This window comes from Ranitomeya variabilis, chromosome 3 (genome assembly GCF_051348905.1).
Source record: "Ranitomeya variabilis isolate aRanVar5 chromosome 3, aRanVar5.hap1, whole genome shotgun sequence".
Taxonomy (NCBI): domain Eukaryota; kingdom Metazoa; phylum Chordata; class Amphibia; order Anura; family Dendrobatidae; genus Ranitomeya; species Ranitomeya variabilis.
In genome coordinates this window covers 501,445,212-501,457,226 of record NC_135234.1, presented here as the reverse complement: position 1 = coordinate 501,457,226, position 12,015 = coordinate 501,445,212, and the positions used below count along the sequence as shown (strand labels likewise).

The following is a 12,015-nucleotide window of genomic DNA, read 5'->3' as shown; positions in this document are numbered from 1 at the left end:
TAGTGGGTTCTACTCTCCATTGTTTTTAATCCCTAAGCCCGATGGTTCATTCCGAACAATTATAAATCTTAAAAAACTCAATACGTTTATTAAAAATTATACGTTTAAAATGGAATCTATTAGATCTACCATTAAGCTCCTCTATCCAAATTGTAAAATGGGCGGCATTGATTTGAAAGATGCTTACTACCATCTCCCTATCCATAACAGATATCAAAGATACTTCAGAGTCGCAGTAAAACTCGGAAGGGGAGATTCATCATTTCCAGTACACGGCCATGCCCTTTGGTCTTTCCACAGCACCAAGGATCTTCACCCAAGTAATGTTAGAGGTGATGGCCTACCTTTGCCAAAAGGACACTTTAATCATCCCCTATTTGGATGATTTTTTAGTTGTAGGAAATTCGTCCCTTCAGTGTGCTGAACGTTTAGCTGACACTAGCATCTTTACAGGATCTAGGCTGGATCATTAACTCCGAAAAATCCAGACTTATCCCACTTTCCCTCCAGATATTTCTAGGGTTCCATCTAGATTCCACAAAACAAAGATGTCTACTCCCTCAGGTAAAAATATCTCTAATAGAGGGAAAAGTAGCTGCTGCCATTCACAAACCCCGAATGTCCCTGAGAGAAGGAATGTCCTTATTAGGATCCCTTTCTTCCTGTACTCCAGCCGTCCAGTGGGCACAACTCCATACCCGAACATTGCAACACCAAATTCTTCGGGAACAGAGAAAATTCCTAGGGCACCTCGAATCAAAAATAACGTTGTCACAGGAGGTCCTAGCTTCCTTGGTATGGTGGCTAAATAATAAGAATTTAACGGGGGGTGTCCCTTGGGTGATAACGCCATCCCGCACTTTGACTACTGATGCTAGTCCCCACGGGTGGGGCGCACATATGGGAGATGATTTCTGCCAGGGAATATGGAATGAGGAAGAGATCTTTTATTCATCTAATTTAAGAGTTGAATGCAGTAAACTATGCACTGCGTCAATTTCTCCCACAGCTTCGAGGAAATCATGTCAGAGTCTGTTCAGACAACACTATGACGGTGGCTTATTTAAACAAACAAGGCGGTACTCGATCAGACGCTCTAATGTCTAACGCAAAGAATATCTTGATCCTGGCCAAAAAGCATCTGTTGTCCCTCTCTGCGGTCCACATCAAAGGAGAGAGCAATCAACAGGCCGACTTTCTAAGTCGACACACTCTACATCAAGGAGAATGGTGTCTGAATCCTCAAATTTTTCACAAAATAACATTATTATGGGGCAGGCCCCAGATAGACCTGTTTGCTACGAAACAGAACAGACAAGTACAGAAATTTGCATCTCGGTCCCGTGCAGACCATCCGGACATTCTAGATGCTCTTCAAATACCCTGGCAATTCAAACTGGCATATGCCTTCCCTCCGATAATTCTGCTTCCACAAATAATACGGAAAATCAGGGAAGAACAGGCCAGGATAATATTGATAGCTCCATTCTGGCCCAAGAGACCATGGTTCTCGTGCCTGCAATCAATATCGGTGACAGATCCATGGGTCCTTCCCTCAATCCCAGACCTACTATCTCAGGGACCTTTCTTCCACCCCCAAGTGGACAACCTCCACTTGACGGCCTGGAATTTGAGAGGCAGATATTAATTTCTAGAGGGTTATCAAAAGGTCTAATCGATACGCCTGCTTAGCAGGAAACCATCTACCACAAAGATTTATACTAAAATAAGGAAAAAGTTTCTTCAGTTCCATACAGGTTCCAACCCCTCAGAAGTTCCAATAAGACCTATCTTAGAATTCCTAAAAACAGGTGGTGCTATAGAGTTAAGTCCTCTTTTTCTCAGAAGAGGCAATTTGCATACAAAAAGGGAAAGAGTTAGGTCTTTCTGTTAATACACTGAAGGTCCAAGTATCCGCTCTAGGCGCCCTCTATGGCCATAATGTCGCTGGGGATAAATGGGTGTCCCGTTTTATCACGGCCTGTGAACGAGTTACTCCTGTTCACATACCTAGAGTTTCCCCTAGGGATCTAAATCTAGTCTTAGACTCTCTAACAGAACCTCTGTTTGTGCCTATAGATACAGCATCTCTAAAACACTTATCGTTTAAAACGGCCTTCTTAGTAGCATTAACATCGGCTAGAAGAGTCAGCGACATTCAGGCCTTATCAATAGATCCACCTTTCCTTCTAACATTTCAGGACAGATTAATTTTAAAACCAGATCCCTTATATCTCCCTAAGGTCGCAGGAAAATTCCATAGATCACAAGAGATACATCTTCCCACTTTCTTTAAAGACCCCTCCACTCCTGAAGAACAAAAATTTCACACTCTAGATGTCAGGAGAAGTTTTACAATATATTGAAAGAACTAGTAGTTGGAGGCAGAGTAGGGCTCTGTTCGTATCCTTCCAGGGCAAAAAGAAGGGGCATGGAGTTACAAGAGCCACATTATCCCGTTGGATTAGAGACGCTATCCGACTGGCCTACTCCATGAAAAATAAAGAACCTCCAGAGGGCATTAAAGCACACTCCACCAGAGCTATGGCTTCTTCCTGGGCCGAAAGGGGAAACGTTCCAATTGAGGACATATGTAAGGCAGCAACTTGGTTGGCTCCTTCTACTTTCTATAATCACTACAGGCTTGATCTTTCATCAGCTTCTGACCTACACTTTGGCAGGACTATCCTCAGCAAGGTGGTCCCCCCCTAGCTGTTGGTCTCTGGAAATCTCTCCAGTGGGTGCTGTCATGGCGAAGGGTAAATAGCCGGATTACTTACCGGTAATGCTCTTTTAATGAGTCCATGACAGCACCCAGTCACATCCCTCCCTAATAAATTAAAAATTCAATTGAATTACTTCTATGGAATATATAAGTTTAAGATATATTGTAAATATTTAACTAATACTGGCGGTCCTCCGGGTACTCTGAAAATGTAAACTGAGGAGGAGAGGGGGACCGCCCCTTTTATTTCTCTGTAGGTTTCCTGTTCCTTGGGGTGGATCCCTATCTCTCCAGTGGGTGCTGTCATGGACTCATTAAAAGAGCATTACCGGTAAGTAATCCGGCTATTTGCACGTTCAACTACATATGGCAAGTTTTTATTTTGATTGCCTTATTTACTTGAACATGCAGATTATATATATATATATATATATATATATATATATATATATATATATATATATATATATATATATATATATATATATGTATATGTATATGTGTGTGTGTGTGTGTGTTAGATATAGATATTTATATTTATCGTAAAACGTACAATGTGGATAGGAAAGTAACGATTTATGAAGCATTGTGCAGTGATGTAGTGTGTATGTGGTATCTCAATGGTAGATACGGTTGTGTGAAAAAGTGGTTGCCTCGTTCCTGATTTTTCTATTGTTTCTCAGACTTTAATGTTTCAGATCACCAAACAAATTTAAATATTAGGCAAAGATAATACAAGTGAATACAAAGTGCAGTTTTTAAATGAAGGTCTTTATTATTAAGGGAAAAAGAAATCCATACCTACAGGGCCCTGTGTGAAAAAGTGATTGCCCTCTAAATCTAATAACTGGTTGGGCTGGGCCACTCTTAACAGCAACAACTGCAATCAAGCGTTGGTGATAACTGATATAGTCTTTTACAACGCTTCTTAGAAATTTTGGCCCACTCATCTTTGCAGAATTGTTGTAATTCAGCCACATTGGAGGGCTTCCCAGCATAATCAGCCTTTTTAAGGTCATGTCACAACATCTCAGTCGGATTAAGTTCAGGACTTAGACTAGGCCACGCCAAAGTCTTAGTTTTGTTTTTCTAAAGTCAATCAGAGGAAGACTTGCTCAGTCCACAGAGTATTCTCCCCAAAATCTTGGGGATCATCAAGATGTTTTCTGGCAAAACGAAGATGAGCCTTTATGTAATTATTATTCAGCAGTGGTTTTCATCTTGGAACTCTGCCATGCAGGCCATTTTTGCCCAGTCTTTTTCTTATGGTGGAGTCATGAACACTGACATTAACTGAGGCAAGTGTGGCCTGAAGTTCTTTAAATGTTGCTGTGGGGTCTTTTGTGACCTCTTGGATGAGTCATCGCTGTGCCCTTGGGGTACTTCTGGTCTGCTGGCCACCCCTGGCAAAGTTCACCACTGTTCCATGTTTTCGCCATTTGTGAATAATGACACTCACTATGGTTCGCTGGAGTCCCCAAGCTTGAGAAATGGCTTTATAAACTTTTCCAGACAGATCTCAATTACTTTTTCTCATTTGTTCCATAATTGTTTTTGTATTGCATCATCTCTAGCTGTAGAGGATCTTTTGGTCTCCTTCACTTTGTCAGGCAGTTCCTATTTAATTGATTTCTTGATTTGATAACAGGTGTGGCAGTAATCAGGCCTGCGTGTGGCTAGGAAATTTGAACTCAGCTTCCCAAACATGTGATAAACGGTGTATGCTGTTGACACTAGGATGCTGACAGTAGGCAAGAAAAGTTAGCTCCTCCTCAGCAGTGTACACCCACTGACCAGCGTAAAGCTAGTCAGTTTTAGTCTTATATTGGCCATCAATTAGACTCTCAATATTAAGGACGAGGAGAATCCCCGGCGTGATCACTTTGTTTAATTCAAAATGGCTGAACACCCTCCTTGGGTTTTGCCAATCACAGAGTTTCAAGGTTCTCCTCCGGGACCTTCTCTCAGCAAGACCGGTCTCTTGCCTGGTGAGACACCAGGAAGCCGTTCTTCAAACCAGCCACATGGTGCTCTAACTGTTGCTCTGCTAGATCCTCCCGTGCTCGATTCAATAGATTCTCCTTAGCATGACGGGTCACCCCCACCTGGAAATCCTCTCGGGGAGGGTGGACGTCTTCTGTTTTTCAGGACGAGTGGCTCGCCGTAGTCGACGGGTCAGGTCAGGGAAATCATTACCACAGGTTATAAAATAGAATTTGTTTCTTTCCCACGTAGACAAATTTTCATGTCCTGCCCTCCAAGGGTCACATCTCAGATTCCCGGCGTCTTAAAAGCTATTGATTCTCTCCTTGGGTCAGCATATTCGTTCGCCTTCCTGGAACGCTTCTCTGGTTTCTATTTTAACCTTTTTGTGGTCTCAAAGAAGGATGGCTCACTCCGGCCGATCCTGAATCTCAAGCTTCTAAATGGGCTGGTACACCTCCGCCATTTCCACATGGAAACCCTCAGCTCAGTAATTGCCTCCATGGAGCCCAAGGAGTTAATCTGTTCAGTGGACATTCAGGACACGTATCTCCACATCCCAATTTGCTTGACACTTCAGAAGTTTCTGCGCTTTGGGGTCCAAGGGGAGCACTATCAGTTCACACCTTTCCCCTTCAGACTGGCCACTGCCCCTATAGTGTTAACGAAGGTTATGGCGACTGTCATGGCCTGTCTTTTTTCCAAGAGGATAGTATTCATTCCCTACCTGGATGACCTACTGATCAAGGACCCGTCCTGAGACTGTTCCAAAAGCCTTCAGATCACCCTGGACACGCTTGCTCGTCTAGACTTGGTAATCAACACTTCAAAATCCTCTCTAATCCCAACCCAGCTCCTAGTTTTCCTAGGTATGTTGTTAAATACTGCCCACTCCAGAGTTTTCTGAGGAACAGATTTCTGCATTCAGTCTAGGAATTCAGTCCCTAAGATGCCCATCCCTTTGCTCTCTTCGACTCTGCATGAGAGTACTAGGGAAGATGATTGCTGCGATGATAGCGGTTCCATTCGCACAATTCCATACCTGTCCACTCCAGCTGGACCTTCTGTTGGCTTGGGACAAGAAGACTTCCCTGGATCATCCCATACTCCTGCCTCTCCGAATGAGGCAGGCCCTGTCATGGTAAAGTTTCTCCCCCTCCATTCAGAGCGGGAGATCATTCCTTCCTCTCCACTGGCAAGTTGTCACGACAGACGCCAGTCTCCTTAGATGGGGAGCAGTTTTCCTTCATCACACATAATCCAGGGTTGCTGGAACTCTCGGGAAATCTTCCTCGCCATGAATCTACTGGAGCCATCTACCTCTCTCCGCACCACTGGCAGGACTTTCTGTTTGACCGACCAGTCGGAAATTCAGTCTGACAAGGCCACACCCGTGGCATACATAAACCCCCAGGGAGGAACACTCAGTCCGTCATGTTAGAGGAGATAACGAATCACAAGGTTCCTCGGTGTGTGGCCAGATCTCGCTACCACCTGGCGATCGATTACGATGCCCTGGTTATTCCATGGTCTCAGTTTCAGCTTCTGTACCTTTTTCCACCCCTTCGCCTGATCCCCAGACTCCTCAAGAAGATCAAGGCGGAAGGAGTTCCAATCATTCTGGTGGCCCCAGTCAGGCCCAGAAGAGCTTGGTACGTAGATCTAGTCAACACCTGCAGACATGTTCCTTGGAGGCGACCAGACCAACCAGACCTACTTTTTCAGGGTCCCCTCTTACACTAGAATTCTGGGGGTCTCAATTTAATGGCATGGCCCTTGAAGCCATAGTTCTGAGGAAGGCAGCTTCTCTCCTCAGGTCATTCAGACTGTGATCAGTGCGAGAAAACTCTTGTCTTAACTCATTTTATCATCACTCTTGGAAGGCCTTTTTTCGCTGGTGTGAGTATAGACACACAGCTCCTATGTCTTTTTCTCTTCCATCTATTCTGGTGTTTTGGTAGTCAGGACTACAGTCCGATTTGTCTCTTAGTACCCTCAAGGGTCAGGTCTCAATCCTGTTTCAACAAAGTTTGGCCACCCGCCCCCAAGTAGTCAAAACCTTCCTTCAGGGAGTTACTTGTCCAACACCACCATATCGTCTCCCTGTGGACCTGTAGGAACTTAACCTAGTTTTGAGCATTCTTCAGGATCACCTTTCGAGCCCCTCCAGGATAGCTCGTATTCTCTTCTCTCTTGGAAAGTTGCCTTTTTAGTTGCGATCACTTCCATTGGACCGGATCAGAATTAATGTTTGTGTTGTTTCTCCCCTTTTATTGTCTTTCACCACGACAAGGTGGTCCTTCGTCCAGTGCCCTCCTTCCTTCCTAAGGTGGTATCCCCATTCCATTCGTCACCCGTCTATCTCCGAGAAATTTCTCTCCTTGTTTGTCATTATTGAAGGACTCCCTGCCTCCAAGTCTATCATCACCCGTTGGATCTGCTCAGCTATTCTGGAGGCTTATTGTGTCAAAGATAAGCCACCTCTTTTGGGTGTGAGGGTTCACTACACTCGGGCGGTGGGGGCCTACTGGGCTATTCACCACCAGGCTTCTGGAACCCAGATTTGCAAGGCCGCTACCTGGTCATCTTGTCATACATTTGCAAGATTCTGTAGGGTACATACTTATGCCTCGGCTCTTGCTGACCTTGGTAGAAAGGTACTGCATGCAGCGGTCGCCTGACCTAATTTGAGTAAGATATTCTGTTCCCTCCCTTGGGACTGCTTTAGGACATCCCATGGTTACTTGTGTCCCCCAATGAAGCGATTGATTTTTGGTACTCACCATAACATTTCTTTCTTGGAGCCTTCACTGGGGGACACAGCACCCATCCTTAGTTTTTCTTTGTGCCTATGTTGGGAGTGAGAGCCTCTGTTGGGCCTGTATATAGTTCTTGCTGCTTCTACTGCTTTTTTCACTAACTAACGAGCTTTGTGCCAGTTCGTTGGTGTATACTGCTGAGGAGGAGCTAGATCTCTTATTTGCCTAGTGTCACCTCCTGGCGACAGCAGCATACACCCATGTTTACCTGTGTCCCCCAATGAATGCTCCAAGAAAGAGATTTTACAGTGAGAACCAAAAATCCATCTTTTGGTTACCTGTGTCCCCCAATGAATGCTCCAAAAAAGAGTGTTGACGGTGCAAACCAAAAATCCTTCTTTTGTGTTTACCTGTGTTTTCTTTGTCTAATATTTAAATTTGTTTGGTGATCTGAAACATTTAAGTGTGACAAACATGCAAGAGAATAGGAAATTAAGAAGGGGGAAAAAACGTATTCAAAGAACTGATAGGCTATGTGCACACGTTGTGGATTTGCCTTTGGAATTTTCTTTGCAGATTCCTCCTCTTGGAAGAAAACGCAGTTGAAAATCCGTGTGGATTTGATGCTTTTTTTATGTGGATTTTCGTGCGGATTTGTATGTGTTTTTGTAAGCTAAAGATCTATTATTTAGCAAAAAGAAAAAAAAATTGTGATGTCATTTCTTTGTCCAACCTCTTCTTTCACATACTAAATTCAATACCATAATGTCATCACATACCATGTTCAAATATAATGTGTACACACACAAAACAAATATAAGTGAATATCTATAGATGGATATATCTATCGATAGATATATCTATCTATAGTTACATCTATCGATAGATCTATCTTTCTATTCATAGATATATAATACCAAGCCCGATGTTTAGTAATGAACATAATAAAATGTTACACAAATAGTTAGAGCCACACACGCAAAATCTGCATTAGGCCGGGGTCACACTTGCGAGAAACTGGCACGAGTCTCGCACCTCAGTACCTGGCACTGCCGACGGCACTCGGACCAGAGTGTTCAGCTGCCTAGAAATACATGCAGCCGCACACTCCGGTCTCGAGTGCCGGCGACAGTGCCGGGTATTGAGGTGCAAGACTCGTGCCAGTTTCTCGCAAGTGTGACCCCGGCTTTAAACGCAATATCTGTTTAATTTTTTTTTTTTTTTTTTTTAAAGGGAAGAAAATGGCGTGGGCTACCACGCAATTTTCAAAACCAGAGAGGGAAAGCCAGTGACTGAGGCCCGATGTTTATAGCCTGGGAACGGGGTAATAACCATGGAGCTTCCCAGGCTATTAATATCATCTCACAGCTGTATATTTAGCCTTTACTGGCTATTAAAATGGGGTTGTTATATTGTAAGGTGACATCAAGCCCGGCTTAGTAATGGAGCGGCGTCAATAAGATGTTTATCCATTACTAATCCTATAGTTGGTACATCTACTATATAATTGTCTAAGGGTCACTTCCGTCTGTCCTTCTTTCTGTCTTTCTTTCTTTCTTTCTTTCTGGATATTCATTGGTCGCGGCCTCTGTCATGGTATCCAAGTCGCTGATTGGTCTCAGCAGCTGCCTGTCATGGCTGCCGTGACCAATCAGTGACGGGCACAGTCCGATTAGTCCCTCCCCTGCAGTCACTGCCCGGCGCCCGCTCCATAATCCCCTTCCCCTCCAGTCACCACTCACACAGGTTTAATGGCAGCGGTAACGGGCTGCGATGTAACGCACTCCATTACCGCTGCTATTAACCCTGTGTGTCCCCAAGTATTTATTATTGACGCTGCCTACGCAGAATCAATAGTAACAATGTCATGTTACAAATAATAATTTAAAAAAAACCCTGCTATACTCACCATCTGCCACCTTTCGCGCTCCTAGCGACGCTACGGTGACCGCTCCATGCAAGCGGCAGGTTCCGGTCCCAAGGATGGTCTGCCAGTAGGACCTTCCATGACGTCACGGTCATGTGACCACGACGTGATCACAGGCCCTGCGAGAAGGACCTTCCATGACGTCGCTGTCACATGACCGTTACGTCATGGAAGGTCCTTCTGGCAGACCATCCTGGGACCGGAAGCTGCCGCCTGCGGTCGTCACGGTCATGTGACCGCGACGTCATCACAGGTCCTGCGTGAGAAGGACCTGCCATGACGTCACGGTCATGTGACCGCGACGTCATCACACCCTGGGACTGGAAGCCAAATACTACGTGGGCTGTGCAATATACTACGTGGCTGGTCAATATACTACGTGGGCTGTGCTGTATACTACGTGGCTGGGCAATATACTACGTGGCTCTGCAATATACTACATGGGCTGTGCTGTATACTACGTGGCTGTGCAATATACTACTTGGCTGGGCAATATACTACGTGACTGGGCAATATACTACGTGACTGGGCAATATACTACGTGACTGGGCAATATACTACGTGACCGGGCAATATACTACGTGGGCTGTGCAATATACTATGTGGACATGCATATTCTAGAATACCCGATGCTTTAGAATCGGGCCACCATCTAGTGTTAAGTAAAGACACATCCAGAATAAAGTTTTTAATGAAATAAAGCACTAAACAGTTTGCCATCTTTATTATCCAGCTATTCCATGGGACGCCCTCGATCTCCTGTAATAAAAAAAAAAATAATAATAAACCAACACAAATACTCCCTGTTCTGATGTAATCCATTTAAGAACGATTGTCCCACTGTAGAACAGTGACATCGAGAGATGTGACCGCTCTACAGGGGCCTCCAATGATACACTGACCGGATATAATACTCCCGCAGCGGTGCCGCAAGTGACTGTATGAACTCCGGTGACCTCTAGGTGGGGGAGTGATCCACTGCTCGAGGATCACCTCCGGTCACTGTATCACCAGAGCCCTTATAGAACGGTCACATCTTCCGGTGTGACAGCTCTACACGGGAGATCGTCGTAGGACAGTCGTTATTAAATGGATTACATCGTAACAGGGAGTATACTATTGGTTTATTATTTTATTTTTTTTGCAGGCGATCGAGGGCGTCTGGGATTAGCTGTTTGGTGAGTATCTACTGTATGTGTATGTGTGGTGTCTTTTTTTTTTTTTTTTTTCCATTATTCAACACAGTAGCCGGATGATGGGACTACTACTGTCCCATCATCGGCTAATGCTGTCACTGTTCTCTGTGACAGCAGACATAGCTGGATGGGACTCGTAGTCCCATCAGACGATGCCTGCCTACACACACACACGCAGACCCCCACACACACAGATACACAGACACCCGCACACAGACACACACATCTTCTCCGCTCACACACAGTCTCTGCCCACACACTCTTCCTCCTCGCTATCTGCAGCTTTTTTCGCACGGACATCCGCATTAAAACCACAAAATTTTTACACCTGCGGTTTTCCTGCGTATTTGACAGACTCAATGGAAGTCAATGGGTACAGAAACGCTGCAGATCCGCAAAAAGAATTGACATGCTGCAGAAGATAAAACGCTGCAAATCCATGCGGATTTTTCCACAGCGTGTGCACACCAATTCTGGAGTTCCCATTGACTAACATTGGTTGAGCACTACACTGCGGATTTGATGCCATTCCGTCCAAAAACGTTGCAGATCCGCATTAAAATCTGCAACGTGTGCACATAACCTTAAGTGGTGCAGTAGGTGTTCTGCTTTTTCCCTTCCCCCATTGTAAAAAAAAAAAAAAAAAACACCATGCAGTCTTTGCTTACTTGGCACACTTGTTGGGGTCTGGGATAAAACATATGTCATTACAACAAATGTATGACCTACATCTTTTTATGTGACTGTTCGGCCTTTGACCTGAAATCTGTCACAAACCAAACAAGGCCATAATCTCCCCTGACTCATAAGTTTGCCTTCTGTGATCAATGGCTGTATGTGACTGCTGTAAGGTGAGGCAAAAGCACAGCCATCACCCATACTGTTTTTCTGACAGTGGTAAAATCCAAAATGCTAATATCTAGATATAGCTCCAAACAGTATTACCAAGTTAACCCTTACTAGTGATTTTCGATTTTTTTTCTTTCTTTCTACATTTCTTGAAGTGATGTGGTGTGGGGTTAAACAAAATTATGAGGAGGAAACAAACAGCATATTGAACTGAAACTCAGGTCTTTTGTTCATATCCAAATCCCTAGTCACAATTTTCCAGAATAATGCAGAGGTCAGGGTTCGCATCCTAAATGATGGAGTTTTTTTTATATCTGTAGTTTATTTTCAGTTTTAAAGTAAAATGTTTTGTTTATTTTTTACACTGTGCTTACATAATGGGCTTTCTTATTTTATTCTGCTAGAGTCCAGAAGAGGTCTTTATGGAGATCCGCAACCCTCTAGAAGAATGGCATTGTAAACAAATGGACCATTTTGTTGGCCTCAATTTCAACTCTAACTTCAACTTTGCACTAGTTGGGCACTTGCTGAAAGGTGAGTAGGTTTTAAGAATGATGTATGTTATGCTTTACTGGG

General features: G+C 44.1%; 1 protein-coding gene across 9 annotated transcripts in view; it reads left to right on the top strand.

Moving 5' to 3' along the window:
• NF1 (neurofibromin 1) overlaps window positions 1–12,015 on the top strand; it is a 373,185-nt gene that overhangs the window by 314,144 nt on the left and 47,026 nt on the right. For all 9 annotated transcript variants that reach the window (XM_077296848.1, XM_077296844.1, XM_077296843.1 and 6 more), the window contains one exon: window positions 11,844–11,973. In XM_077296848.1, coding sequence (XP_077152963.1) covers window positions 11,844–11,973 — 130 coding nt within the window. The remainder of the gene's footprint in view (window positions 1–11,843; window positions 11,974–12,015) is intronic.